Here is a 15719-nt window from a genome sequence, read left to right as displayed (position 1 = left end):
GGTCCTGGGAAAGAGTCTCGCATGGGGCACCCTGCTCAGTGGGGAGTCTGCTTCTCCCTCTCCCTCTGCCCCTCCCTCCTGCTCAAGTGTGCTTTCTCCTCCTCACAAACCCCCGCTCTCTCTCAAATAAAATATACATCCAAAAAAAAAATGTTTCCGTTAGTTGTTCCTACAATGTCATAGTTGATACAGCCTTCATACAACCCTGATTGGTCTCCTGAGCATAGACTCCAATGTGTAGATACTCCTCTGAAACAAGCTTCCGTAACTGAATTGTAGAGTAGAAGTATTACCTGCCTTGTCTGTACATTATACTTTTATTAACCTGCATCACATTTATTCCTTTGTTGGCTTTATTACTCATCTGACTCATACTGAACCAAGTCATATAAAACTTCAAGTGTTTAGACATGTGCTATTTACCAGCAGACTTCCATCTTGTATTTGTATGGTTGTTTTTACTTTTTTTAAAAAATATTTTTATATATTTATTTATTTCAGAGAGAGAGAGCATGCATCCCAAGCAGACTTCACGCTGAGCCCAATACAGGCCTTGATCCCATGACCCTGAGATCATGACCTGAGTCAAAATCAAGAGTCGCATGCTCAACTGATTGAGACATTTAGGTGCCCCTGGATTGTTGTTTTTTTAAAGTAAATACAAGGCTTTAATTTCATTAATTTCCATTTTGCTAAATTTAGCCAATCACTCTGCCTGTCAAGGTCATTTTGGATTCTATCTAGTATAATCTACACATTAGCTCTTTCAACCAAACTGGATTTTATCCAAGTTGTTACTAATATGAAATGTAAAAAAACCAGGACTGAATGCAGTAGCATGCTCCCTCCAGCTTGCCTACAGGGGCAGCCCTTTATGGATACAGTTATTCAACCACTTAAAAATCCACCTAGCTGTGAAACCAGAATTTCTTCACCTTATACCAAAGGTTATATTGAATTAAGTGTAACACATATTTTTACTTTAAAGACAGGAGTATACAATTATTGCTTTAATTTATAATTAATAACTCATTTTTCTATTTATTAATTTTTATATCAAATTAAGTAAAGCTTTGAGCATAAGTGATTTTGGAAACGTGTACTTTTATTTTGACCTTTGAAATGGTTAAGACTAAACTGAACTAACAATACTTTGTCCAAGCTGATAAAAAGATAACCTTTGATCAACAGATTCATTATACTGAAGACTTCTGTAGACCTAAAAAAAAGTGATTCTTTCCAAAGGGGTTCAAAATCGAGAGAACTCATCCAAGAGGTATCTTAAGTTACCAAGAGTGGGTGCAGAAGAAATTAAGGAAACAACTATTGACCTTAACATCTCTTTCCTGAAGACTAGTGAAAAAGAGCACCTCCTACTTGATATTATTCTCAATCTCAAGTGGCTGTGAGGATATCTGAGATAGGAAATGACTTTCTTTTACGGAGTCCAAAGAAAATTTCAGGATCAAAGAATCGCCATTTTGCGTATTAACGTGATCTTATTTCCTTCAACTCAAGTAATTAGTTTGAAGTCAGCACAATGAATAGCTTTTTCTATAGACAAGACCTCCCCCACTAACTTAATTTTAGGATGCTCAACAGGTTAGAAAAATTATCTCTAAGATATTACTATTAATAAAAGCACTGTGCAGCTTACAAGGCACCTGCACACATTTTTTACTTCAAATATAAAAATCCTGTGGGGTAGATACAAGCCAGGCATTCCNCTTTTTCTAGATGAGAAAACTGAAGTTGAAGAGGTCTGAACTTCACCAAGGTAACAAGCAGAGGAGCCCGTGAACTAATCAAGATATTGTAATTACAAATACTACACTCTTGGAAAATTTTCAAGAGTGCTGTCTAAGCTAAAATAACCAGAGAGGACTTAGAATAACATATTACAGTCGACCTTTGAACAACATGGGTTTGAAGTGCACGAGCCCACTTATGTGTGGATTTTTTTCAATAGAGTACTGTAAATATATTTTCTCTTTCTTATGGTTTTCTTCATAACATTTTATCTTTAGCTTACTTTATCTTAAGAATACAGTATATAATACATATAACATACAAAATATTTGTTAATTGGCTGTTTGTTATTGGTAAAGCTTCTGATCAACAGTACACAATTAGTGGTTAAATTTTTGAGGAGTCAAAGTCATATGTGGATTTGACTGTGTGGGGGCTGGTGTCCCTAATCTCCATGTTATTCAAGGGTCAACTGTATCTGCCTCCTAGATGAACAGTAATTATTGCTAAGGTGGACAAATGATAAGGAGTCATTCATCAACATTAATAATCCTGGGGTCAACGGAACAAGAGTGAATACACCATTTACACTGACATATCAACTGTAAATAAATGAAGGGAAACAAATTAATGACACCTGAATTTCAAAGACAGCCATAAAGTTTGAAAAAAACCAAAAAACGAAAATCACAGCATCGGTGAACAAGCCTATAGAGGGTGCACTTAGCAGGTACCATATTCATTTCACAAACAGGAAACTCAGGAATTTTAGTTAATTGTTCTTTTGCACAAATAAGAATTAGTGACAGGTATCCTCTTTCCATTAGACTCTTTCTACATTGTTCTATAAGGAATAGGCGACATTATACATGCTTGGGAAATCTGACCATCATATTGCTTTCTATGTGGGACATAGTAGGACATAACAGGACATCGTGCCTGCCTTATTCAAAAGCCCATGGCAAATGCGCATGCTTGAGAACCATGCCTTGATCCCTGCCCATGTGACTGAACAAGGGTGGGACCTGATATTATAAATTAACTCAAATTAATCAATGATTGCGGCACCTCGGTGGCTCAGGAGGTTAAGTGTCCAACTCCTGATCTCAGCTCAGGTCTTGATCTCAGGATCCTGAGTTCAAGCCCTGCGATGGGCTCCACTTAAATAAATAAATTCACCAATGATTAAATTCTCCTAGTAAAAGCCTCTCAGACTGAATCTTTGAATAAAATAGCAATGGGCTTTATAAAAAACACAGGCCTTAGGAAAAAAAAAAAGACGACAGTAGAGCTGAAAGAACAAGAATGAGAGTTAACTGATAACTAAAGAATGATTTAGATTCACAGACAGAGCAGAAGATATGCACACCTCACACCCACAATTCCACTTCAAGGTATATCTCCAGAACTCTAGCATACATGGTTCAAGGAGGCACACACAAAAATAATCCATGTAGCATACTGCCTCTTTTTTTAAGATTTTATTTATTTGATAGAGCACAAGCAGGGCGAACAGCAGAGGGAGAAGCAGGCTCCCCACTTAGCAGGGAGCTGACGTGGGGTAGATCCCAGGATCCTGGGATCATGACCTGAGCTGAAGGCAGATGTTTGACTGAGCCACCCAGGTGCCCCTATACTGTCTTTTATACCATGACAGACAACCCAGCCTAAAATTTCCTTAGATGAAAAGAATGGGAAAACTGGTACAAACAACAGGATATAATTAAAATTAAACCAATCCAGCAATACCGATAAAATAGAAAACCGATAAATCTCCCAAAATAATGTTAAACAAAAAAGTTTGAGAGCAAATACAATAAAATTCCATTAATATAAAGTTGAAAAAAATACATAAACAATTGTGCACTATTTACAAATACACACATGCATATGCAGTAATCATTTGGAAACTTCCACAAAAATAATAAACACCAAATTCAGGAAAGTGGTTACCTCTAGGGACAAAGGGCAGTGAAGAGTATATAAGGGGCTTCAACTATATCTGTAATATTTGTTTCCTAAACAAAGCACAACAAAATAAACCCTTCCTTCTTTTCCAAAGAAAAAAGGAGAAATGATGAAAAAGCACATACTAGGCAAATATGAACCAAAAAATAAGATTCAAAATTAATATCAAACACTTGAGTACCCAAAACTACACTACAAATGAACAATATACAAAAAACAAACAAAAAACCCCACAGTATGTAAAAAGTGGAGGGTAACTTAATGACAAAGAATAACTCTTCAGTGAGCTATAAAGAACTGAGCCCCACATACACCTTACAAATTAGCCCTCAAATTTACTGGGAGGAAAAAAAAACCACTCTGACAAAATCAAAAACAAAACAAAACTGTTGTCATAATAGATGCTAACATCTTACTCAAGAGACTATCAAGAATATATAGATACCAAGTCTGATCTCATGAACATGTATGGAACCCTGAACCAACCATGTACACAATATACTTTTCAAGCATGCACAGAATATGTACACACACTGACCAAGTAGCTGGCTACAAAATTAGCTTCCAAAGCTGAAGAATCAATAAACACAGTCTATATGCTCTTACCTACGTGAAATAAAGTCAGAAATCAGTAATAAAAACATCATTAAAAAGAAAAAAATACATGTTCAAAATAAAAAACACACATGGTGCCTGGCTGGCTCAGTCGGTAGAGCATGTGACTTTTGACCTCAGGGTTGAGAGTTTGAGCCCCACACTGGGTATAAAGATTACTTAAAATAAAATCTTAAAAAAACCCAAAACCCCCAAAACGAAAAACACATGGGGTACCAGGGTGGCTCAGTTAAGCATCTGCCTTCAGCTCTGGTCATGATCCCAGGACCATGGGATGAGCCCCACGTGGTCGGGCTAGCCACTCAGCAGGGAGTCTGCTTCTCCCTCACCCTCTGCCCCTTCCAGCCCACCCTGCTCTCTCTCTCTCTCTCTCAAATAAATAAAATCTATGAAAACAAAAACAAACAAAAAAACGAAAAACACATCCATAATTATCTCAAGGGTCAAAAAAGAGGCCATGAGAGGAAAACATTTCAGAGTGGCTAGTTTCCTAACATTTGTTTACCATTTTTCTTAGTTTCCTATGGGCACTCTTTAAATTACTATCAAAACTTCTTTTCTTGAGCTAGTTGGAGTAGGTTTTCGATCTTTATAATCAAACAGGTCCTTCTAGAACAAAACCCTATAGTCTTTCTAAATCATTAGTGGACTTGTATGGTCATGTAGACTAAATTAGGCAAAGGTGCTAAATACATATATACCTGGAATAGAATGAATCTTGATAAACAATTTTGGATCTTGTTAAATCAATGTTGATAAAGTAAGGAACTTTTCATAAAAACTTTCTGCTACATGCAAACAAATATAGTAAAAATACAGTAAGTGCAAGAAAATACCAATAATGTTAGAAAAGAAACAATTAGAGTCAAGGAGAGTAGACTCCTCAAAGTATCAGCTGGCCACAACTAGCTAGCTAAGCAGGGGTGTGGGGGGAAAAAGATCAACATCTTAGGATACACAGAGGACAAAAGAAATTATTTTTGCTGTGAACAGCATTACTCAAACCTATACAACACTGGTTTGTGTTACTTTTTCAATGCACCTGAGGGAAATTACGGTAACATTCAAAGAAGCAGGATATAAAATTAAAATGAAACAGTAACCATTTCTCATTCAAGTCACTATTACATATCTTATCTCATTTATTCATTCCATCTCATAGATGAGGACACCAAAGCAGATTAAAGATGTTGCCCAAGCTCATATTGCTGGTAAGGAGCAGAGAAAGGACTTTATTCTTGTATATATACAAGTCCTATATAAAATATAGGACTTCATTGTTGTTTTATCCTTTATCCCCATTTTGTATGAATGGATGTGGTGTCTGTTTTAGTAAAGGGGACTGAGGGACTATGTACTCCCACAACAACTCAACAAACTATGCAGCAGTTGGTGAGCCAACAAGAGGTCTGAACAGAATTTGTGGGAATCAAGAAAAATGTACGATGTGGGAGAGTATGGACAGTCAGAAAGACCTGGGTTCAAATTCTATATTCCATATTCCAGCTTAGTCAGTTACCAGCTCTGTGATGTGACAGCAGCCTCCCTTTCCTTCTCTGTAAAATGGAGCCTTCATCGTAGATATTACTGCTCAGATTCAATGAGCTGTACCAGTAGAAAAGGCCCTATAAATATATAAATATACTGGTTGTATATTTACATTCTTCACTCACTACACTGTAGTCTTTTAAAGAGCAATCAGAGGAAAAATGCCTTTCAAGACCCATGATCAGGAATAATTAAGTATACGCATACATGCTTTTAAAAAAATAATGCATACTATAATTAAAGTAAACGAGCAGGGTTCTCTCTTTGCATAGCTTAATACGGTGCCCACTTCAAAAAGGTGTACACAAAAAGTCAAGTATTAATGTTGCTTCTGACTAATTTGCTGTTTCTACTTACTGTTTCTCCTTTGTCCTCAGTGGTAGGCAGAATAATGCCACTCTCTACACACAAAGAAATGTACACCCTAATCCCTGGAACCTGTGAGTATGTTACTCTACATGGCAAAAGGCACTTTGCAGATGTGATTAAATTATAGACTTTGAGATGAGATTATCCTGGGTTATCCAGATAAATCCAATCTAATCACACAAGTCCTTACATACAGAGAACTTTTCTCAACTTCGGTCAGAGAGATGGGATGACCCAGGAAGAGTCAGAAAGATGCAACACTGGAAGGGACTTGGCCAGCTGTTGCTGTGCTTGAAGATGGAGGAAGGGGACCGACCACAGGCCAAGGGAAGCCTTCAGATGACAGACAGCAATAAAATGGAGATCTTAGCCCCACAGCTGCAAGAAAGTACATTCTACCAACAACCTGAAAGAGCAACCTGAATCCCTCAAAAAGGGAACCCAGCTCTGCTGAAACCTTGATGTTAGCCTGCTGAGAAACATGTCAGACTTCCCACATACGCTGATGTGTACATGGACTTATACAGAACTTTAGTACTGTTAAGATAATAGATTTGTGTCCTCTGAGCTGCTTTAGTGTATGGTGGTTTGTTATGGTAGCAACACAAAACTAATGTACCTTCTTTTTCCCATTTGAATTAATAAAACCAACACAAATTTTTATATAAATGTCCTTAAATCTTTTTTGAAACAAAAAGAAACAAATTGGCCATGGATGCACGTAGCCTACCCAGTAGAGGCTACCTAGCACACATTCATGATTTTCTGAAGTGCCAACTCTGCGCCAGGCACCGTCTTGCTCTGAAAGCTTCACTGCAGCGCGCATCCATCAACAGTCATTTTCTTCCTGTCTCCCTCAGGTTTGACCAGAAACACACTACGTATCAGCTACACCTGAAAATAGGAACATTCTGAAGAGCAAACTGGGAGAAACTTAAAGGGCTACACCATAGCTGTGAAGAGTAAAAACTTACAAGGCAAGAAATACATAAACAACTTGCCCCAAACGACACTCAGTTTCTTCATCTATAAAATGCTAACCTCGTATATCTTTTGAAGCAGTAAAAAATGAAAAGCTTTTGATAATGTGTACAAACTGTAAGAAGTGTGAAGAATGGCTCATAAGAATCTACTACATAAACAGTACCAAAAACTAATGTGATGAAGAATTCCATATAAACGTAGCTGGATATACTTTAGGGATTAACTTAAAAACCCAGAAAGCAGAAAATCCAACAACAGGAAAAAAAAGATAAACTCCAGAAAAATATACACTAAGGCCCACGACAGACCTGCAGAGGAATGTCATAATACTACCACTAAAAAACAGTGCTTTTACAGGCACCTGGTGGCTCAGTTGGTTAAGCGTCTGCCTTCAGCTCAGGTCATGATCTCAGGGTCCTGGCATCGAGTCCCGAGTCAGGCTCCCTGCTCAGTGGGGACCCTGCTTCTCCCTCTCCCTCACTTGTGTTCTCTCTCGCTCTCAAATAAATAAATAAATAAATAAAATCTTTAAAAATAAATAAATAAATAAATAAATAAATAAATAAATAAATAAAAAACAGTGCTTTAAAAAAATACAGATGTCCAGGACTCACTGCAGGTTTTCTTAAACATTATTTCCAAGGATAAGACCCAAGTTGTTTGCATTGAGAAATTCTGTAGGAATTAAAAGGGAGGTGACTACATGTGAATGATAGCAGAGGGAATCTAGCATCTTTTTGCCAGGAGTCTTTTATTTTCAAGTGAAGAACAGCAGCTAGAATGTATTCTAAAACTTGCAAATAAATGAGGCTGATGAACCAAATGGGAAAGTTTCACATAGAAAGCAAAGTTAGAAAATGGGACAAGGGAAGTCAGTATGCGCCTGCATCCTTTGTAGCAAAGGACACAGACTCACAGATCAGGATGAGCAAAGAATAACAAAATGGAGCATGCACAGCTGGGCCAGAGTGAGAGGGAAAAACAGCTGAGCAGGCAAAATTAGGATCTGTTCAAAAACAGGGCAAAATTACTGGCTACTGCAAGAGGCGGTGAGCTGTCAAGATAAAAGTGGGGAGAGGGATCAGAGGGGCAGATAGAAAATTCATTTCATGGTGGAGCAGAAGCAGGAACAGAATGAGAACAAAAGGGACAAGAGCACTGAGGAAGAAGAGAGGGGCATTATTTGAGATGAGGAGGAGGCAGGTTCACTAGTAGAGATGAAGGGAAAAATGACGAGAACAACAGGAGCATGGCGTCTATGATTCAACAGAAGCGTCAGCAGCAATGTAAATGTTATGGGGAGCAAGCAGCAAACAAACTGGTTAGGGGAGAGAAAGAGAAAAGGGAAGGGCTAGTCAAAAATCTTAAAAGACTACAAATAACATGCATAAAGCAACCATTTAAATAGACCAGAATATACTGTCAAGGGGAGCCTGGGTGACGCAGTTGGTTAAGCGTCTGACTCTTGATTTTTGGCTCAGGTCATGATCTCAGGGTCCTGCGACTGAGCCCCATGTCAGGCTCCATGCTCAGCATGGAGTCTGCATTAGATTCTCTTTCTCTCTCTCTCTGCCCCTCCCATTTGTGCTCTCTCTCTAAAATAAATAAAAATCTTAAAAAAATATATACTGTCTAAATTCTACATAATGTTAAAAGGTATGTTTCAGACATGTTTTAGCTCTCTCACTGAATAAAATTAACTAATAACAGACAAAATGAAACAATATGGAGATGCAAAAGTTCCACAACTATGAAGAAAAGTAAGGGAAGGATTAATACAGAATTCAAGATGGTGGAAGCCTGGGAAAGAAAGATGTAGGTGATGAGGATCTGTGTTTCTTTAGCATGGGTGTGTAGTAATTCATTACTGCTCTTTAAAACTATTAAACTATACATACATAATATATACATATATATGCTTTTTATATGCATGCTATATTTCATCATAAAATAAGTGGAATTTTTCTACCTTCAAATTTCTTAGTTTTTCCCGTTTGTTTTCTGAACACAGTCTAACAAATTTGTTCATATAATTAAATAAAACGGCTGGTGTTTCTCGGTCTCAGGTTTTGCAACAAGGAGCCTCACCTCAGACCTAGTGAACCAAAATCTCTGGGGTTTGGGCCACTGAATCTTTATTTTAAAAAAAGAAAAAAACACCGTTAAGTGATAAGAACCTAAAGAGACTCAAGTTTAAGTCTCCCACAGGACAGGTCTTCCTTCTGTCACAGCTCTAAGCTCTACAGAAGCTGACGCCAAGTCCTCTAGGATTTTGCCTCTATGTTGCATTTTTTTGACCTTTCAACTTTAAGTCTCCCCTATCTTCACACACATACACACACACTCAACACCCCCTCACATTCCTGCCGTTTTTTTTTTTTTTAAGATTTTATTTATTTATTTGACAGAGATAGAGACAGCCAGCGAGAGAGGGAACACAAGCAGGGGGAGTGGGAGAGGAAGAAGCAGGCTCATAGTGGAGGAGCCTGATGTGGGGCTCGATCCCATAATGCCGGGATCACGCCCTGAGCCGAAGGCAGGCGCTTAACCGCTGTGCCACCCAGGCGTCCCCCTGCCAACCTGATCTTGCACTGAACTCTTCACTTCTCACTTTCCCTCTCGTTCACAGTCTTCAATAAAATGGCTTACACTATACCTCTATTTTTAATTTTATAAAATCACCAGTAAGTAGTATATGTGAGATTGACTGATCAAGCAGTAAACATATACTTCCAACTACCTACCAGCCATTTCCCCCATGCCCACCTGGCAAATCCCCTACGCATCCTAATTTCAGCTCAAGTATCACCTTCCAAATAAAGCTTTGTAGCATGTCCTCCAAGGGCCCAGCTACTTATCTATTAAAAATTTTATTTATTTTCTTATACAGCACTTGTCCTCAAAAGATTTTAAGAAAAAGAAGAAAAAAGCATGTGGGAGTGGGGAGAAGGGGGGACAAAGAATGAAGGAAGAGTGGAGGGGATGAGTATGACACAATAGGGAGTAGTGGGGTTTGTCAACAATCTTAAAAGAATGGATGCACAAGACTTGGTCAGGTGAAAAAGTTTTGACCTAACCTTTCTTTTCATCTTTTTGGGTGGGGGGGGGGCAAGGCAAGAGGGTCATTTCAGATAGAATACAACTGGGTTGGAGCTTTTGTGTGCCTAGTTGAGTGGCATGGAAAGGCAGGGACGGTTAGTGATCAGGTTAAAATGGTAGGCAGTTGCCGGAATTTTAGGAGCAACAATTACAAGTTTATTACAATTTTTCTCTTTCCATATTTGATAATTATCTGGTTATGCTATTAGGCCAGGCTTGCTAAAAAACAATTTCCACTTTATATCTAGATTTAAATGACACATTTACCTAAATGATTTTTCAGGAACAAGACACTACCAATGAAAAATTTTAAAGCTACATTTTAACAGCACTTGGCTCCAGAGTTAAGAGAACAAATATTTCAAAAGTATCATCATGATCATGGAAAAAGTTTTAAAATGTCTCTTTTATGAAGTGGGAACTCTGAAAAAATGTGCATGGTACTTTCATATTTGTCCTCATTTTATCTCACTAAGAGAAAAGGAAAAGTTAAAAATGAGAGTTTATTACAAACTAGGGAAAGTGAGAAACAGGAAAAGTAGCAATTTCCTTCATTCTAAGATACATATTTTTCATACTATGACTTTTGAAGACATCAGGATGGATATCACACTACTGATTTAATATCCTCTTTCTGTGGGGAGGACCACATTAAGTGTCCCTTACAACTGTGCACATATTTTGAATTAAGGAAACACGGTAAAGGATTTTGGCCAAAGTCAGTTAAAAAAGTGACAGAATCGGGCTAAAAAAATCCTACAGTCAAGTCATTAATGTATATTAACATGAACATAGTGGCCTGTTTGGCTATTCTTTCATTAATTTAACTAAATGTACAGGGCCTTCTCCTAGGCTCTTCCTGAAAAGCAAAGCTATACTAAACATCTTTTCTGCCCTCCAGAGGTACATAATCAAATACAGATGTCTACGCAAGTATCTATAAAACAGTCTGGCATTAATATCAGAAAAATACAAAGTGTGATACATCCAGATAAAGGAGTAGTAGTCACTGCCAGTCAGGATACCAGAAAAAAAAGCCTGACACATCAAAAGAGCTTAATATATGTTGACTCTGAAAGCATTATGGAAGACCTGGGTTAGACTTTGAAGGACTGAAAGAATTTCCACGGAGAAGGTACTCCAGGCAGAGGGAGCAGTAGGAACCAGGAAAAAGCACAGCAATCAGCCACCTGGCCTCACGGGCACAAGGCAGGCAATAGTGGGAAAGAAGGCTAGCAAAGAAAACAGAGGCTAAAATAATGGAGTTCCTGGAAGGTCAAACTAAAGAATGTGAGCAGAGGAAGAGTCTCCTAACAGCCAGGTTTCACAAAGATTAATCTGACAGTAAACTAGACTGGCTAGAGTGGAGAGAAAGTATTACTAGACTGGCTGGAATGGGGAGAAAGTACTGCTGTCAAGTATTCCGTGCCTGAAGAGCAATGGCAAGAAAGGAGTAGTCTTTCCTGTAAACTGCCTGGGGGTTGTTTTTGAATGAGCGCAAATTCCAAGAGCACAGAGCACCAGCTTGCTACGGGTTTGTAGCTCCACTGCTCCCAGAACAATACTCTACCCGCAGTAGATGCTCAATTAGTAAGCTGAAAGAAGGCAACCTGCAAAGGCTAATTTGCATCTTCACCACTGCTAAATGTCTATATTCACTCTTCTACTTCTCAAACACATTCATTTCATAATTAACAAAATTCCCTCTCCAACTCGGGTTTACAGCCTAAATAAAAATTTTCTAATAGGCTTTGAACCCAATTCCTTCTCCTTCAAAACATGCCACAGCTTTAAAAAAAAAAAAGTACATAAATTTCCTACTAAACATTTGCAAAACATTCCTCTACCCAAGACATTACATAGAAAACCATCCAGCCTCTGTACAGACACACATCAAAAAAATCTTGCTAAAAAGCCATGTTTATAGCAGGAAGTTTTCCTGGGGTGCTTGGGTGGCTCAGTCAGTTAAGCGTCTGCTTTGGGCTCAGGTCACGATCTCATGGCCCTGGGATCAAGCCCTGCATGGGGCTCCCTACTCAGCAGGGAGCTGCTTCTCTCTCCCCCTCTGTGATCTCTCTCACTCTCAAATAAATAAATAAATAAATAGGAATATATAGCAGCAAGTTTTCCTTTTAGGCTGTAATCAACATGTGTTCTTGTGTTATTTATTGAATTTGCTACATCACTAGTGCAACCACAAGCGGCTGCTTACATTTCCAAAGTTGTGCAAAAGGCCCAAAGTTGTGCAAGAGTCCTCAGTGAAATCAGACTCTGGTATATAAATAGTTGTAACACCTGAACAAGCCTTAGTTATATTATTAGATTCAAAATAATGTCAAAATTACAGGTATTAAAAAATATTTTACAAGGAGTTTGTTTACTTATCTGTGAAATATACTCAGATGTTATTTCAAGTGAGAACAGCTGAATTTCTTTCTGCTTCAAATGTACATCAGGTCACCTGAAAATCGGCAGTTGCGACCCTGAATCTGACATATCCAAGAAATCACAGTGCCCCCAACACACACACAGGCACACACACGCAAGCACACACCCAGAGTACTGAACGGCCTCGCATTACTACCAAATAACTCCAGTTTACACGTGGCAAAATCGACAGAACTTTCATGCTTTAATGACCTCGAAAGGTACTCCCCAGCAGCCAACCGATGGGACATGACTTATTCTGACTTGGGATTTGAGGGTGTTAAAAAACAATTTTTTTAAAAGGTTCCCTTCTCTCCTTCTCAGCTGGCTGTCCCACACCAGGAGCACTCTGCCCAGCCCCTGACAGATGCGTATAGGATGGAAAACGTGGGACTGATCAGGAAACCCAAGACCCTCCTCCCATCACCTTCTGCTCTCCTTTGCCTGCCTTTTTCTTTCTCGAGGGCGGCGAAGAGGCCCAAGGTGAGGGGCCCTGGCGAGGGAGTGCAATCATCTAAGTCAGGCCCTGACGGCCCTCGGCTGGGCCGCCCCTCCTGTCACACAGTTCCTAGATCTTAAGTCGCAAACGGTTGCCGCGGCCCCCAACTGCAGGGCTGCCCGGGGCGGGGGCCGCGGACAGGGCCTGGCCAGGCCGCGGCCGCTCGCAGTGCCCACGTCACCAGCTCCAGCACTGCGGAAATGGAGCGGCGCGGCCGGGAGGGAGGCGCCGGGCGGCGTTGGCGCCTGTGCCGCTGCCAGACGCCGTTTGCCCCTCAGCCCAGGCCAGGAGGCTGCCGACGCCCGCCTGGCTGCACCCCGGGCCCTCACCTGTGTCGCCGATGATGATGTACTTGAAGAGATAGGCGTACGCCATGGCCGCGGCCGCTCGGTGCCAGGGCACACGGCTCCTCCTCCTGCTACTGCTCCTCCTCCGCGCCCCTCACCCCGGCGCCGCTCGGCCTCGAAACGCCAGGCCCCGCCCGCCGCAGCCGTCGCCGTCAGCCGCCGGGAGTGAGGGGCCGAGAGGAAGCCGGACAAACTGACACCCGCAGAGCCGATGGAGACAGCTCCCGGCCGAGCCCAGTCGAACAATAACAGCCGCCGCGGCGCCTCCGCCCCGCCTCCGCGTCGACCCGGAAGTGCTGCGGCCGCCGGCGCCGCCGGAGGAAAGGGGAGGAGCCCCGCACGCCGGCCGGAGCCCCGCCCAGCCAGAGCCCCGCCCCGCCCTGCCGGAGCCCCGCCCAGCGCCGAGCCGGCCGCGCCCCGGCCGCCCCACGTCCACCCAGAGCCGGGCTAGGCCCGGCGCCGGTCGTTCCGGCACGTTTGAGCGGGCGACGCCGGCGGCCGGGAGACGCTGGGGGAGGGGAGGGAAGTGGAGGGTTCGGTTCCGTCGCCGCGACGCGCATGGGCGCCGCGTCTTTCCGCCTTGCAGTGGGGGCGCGGGGCACGTGTGGGAAGGCGGAGGTCGCGTTCCGTGCGGGCGGGCCCCGCCCTGGGCTTATGAAAAGGTGTTTGAGAGTGCGGGAGCAGCTCGGGGGTGGGTTGGAGGGCGATGATATTTCTGTGTTTGGGGGCCGGGGCTTGACAGGGAAAATGGAATTATTTGTAAATTGCAAACCGTAAATCAGAGAATATGAAGGAGATTGTGGTATGCCCTACCGTGGAATATTACACGGCTCTTAAAGCCTGACAAAGAAAAAGAAGGCACAGAAATTGGTGCATACATATGTTTATATTATATGTATCACTTATATATAAGATATATAACGATTATATGCTTAATATGTTCATATATTGGTAAATTATATTTTATTGTTATATAGAAAACATGTATATTTATCGTTAAAAAAAATGACAAGGGTGCACTGAAAAGTACCCATTTATGTGTAGTCAAGCTGAAAGGAAACACAACTGGCACCAAGGAGAGGGTGGATGGGAATGGAGGAAAGATCTACTTTTCCCTGAATTTTCCATGCGCGTTTTGAGCTTTTTTTGCAGTGTTCATGAATTACCTATTGAAAATATATGTTTAAGGGAAAAAACAAAGTAACTTTTTTGTTCATTCAACTAACATTTATTAAGTACATACTATGTTTCTGCTTGCTAGGCATTGCAACTGAAGGCCTTTCTAAAGGAGCACAGTTTTGGAAGAGGAGGTAGTAGAGTTCATTTAAGTGGTAGGATAGGTTACCTAGAGAAGATGATGTTTGAATCAGGAATAAGAATGATGAGTAAAATTTGTCGAAAGGACAAAAGTTTGGGAATGGGAAATGAAGTTCGGGCAAAGGCGCAGAGTCTGCAAAGTTCATGGCTCCGTTGACGGAATTTAAAGTTGCATGAGGAAGCTCATTTACTAACCCATATCCTCTAAAGTTGGCAATGGAAGGACAATCTTTGCTGGGGAAAAGTCACTAGGATTTAGTGACCCTGGTTCCTCTGGCCTAATATCCTCTCCCTTTTGGGATCTCTCATTATGTATCTACTGACACTTTCGTGCTGAGCTGGCTACTGTTGGTTAGTTTGAATGGCCTTGCCAAGTATGAACTCATTGATTGTTTCTGGAGTATTTGGAGGGGATTTTACTAAGGTTTCAGGGATAGCACACAAGAATTTGACATGAGAAGTTACCTGGAATTGCGTAAACTGGTTCCTTCATCTTTATTTGGGGGGAGGGGAGGTCCCTGGCCAAGGCCTCCAGGTTCCAGAGGCCATTTGGTCCCTCCCATCCGAGTGCCTTCCCTCAGGTCTTTTATGAGTGATAGACATCCAGAATGTCCTCTCAGTTGTCTTCTACTCTCAGAGGTATGGCCTTTACTCACAGCCTCGGCAGCGGAGCTCTGGCAGGATGACACACAAAAACTGAGCATCCTTTAGAATCATACTGTTAGAGGGGGAGAGTCGCTGGCGAAGTCACTAGTGCTGGGTCGTGCATGGTCTTGTAGCCATGTCAGTATGCATAT

General features: G+C 41.2%; 1 protein-coding gene across 1 annotated transcript in view; it reads right to left on the bottom strand.

Annotated features, from left to right (window-relative positions):
* The window catches only part of RAB2A (RAB2A, member RAS oncogene family), an 88415-nt gene extending 74506 nt beyond the window's left edge, over positions 1-13909 (bottom strand). Inside the window, exon 1 of the mRNA XM_040625615.1 lies at positions 13588-13909. Coding sequence (XP_040481549.1) covers positions 13588-13633 — 46 coding nt within the window. The 5' untranslated portion in view covers positions 13634-13909. The remainder of the gene's footprint in view (positions 1-13587) is intronic.
* Between the last annotated feature and the right edge of the window lie 1810 nt (positions 13910-15719).

The sequence above is a fragment of the Ursus maritimus genome, unplaced genomic scaffold, assembly GCF_017311325.1.
Source record: "Ursus maritimus isolate PB19 unplaced genomic scaffold, ASM1731132v1 scaffold_9, whole genome shotgun sequence".
Lineage (NCBI taxonomy): Eukaryota > Metazoa > Chordata > Mammalia > Carnivora > Ursidae > Ursus > Ursus maritimus.
Note: the sequence above shows the minus strand (reverse complement) of the source record. Positions and strands in the feature narration are given on the sequence as shown.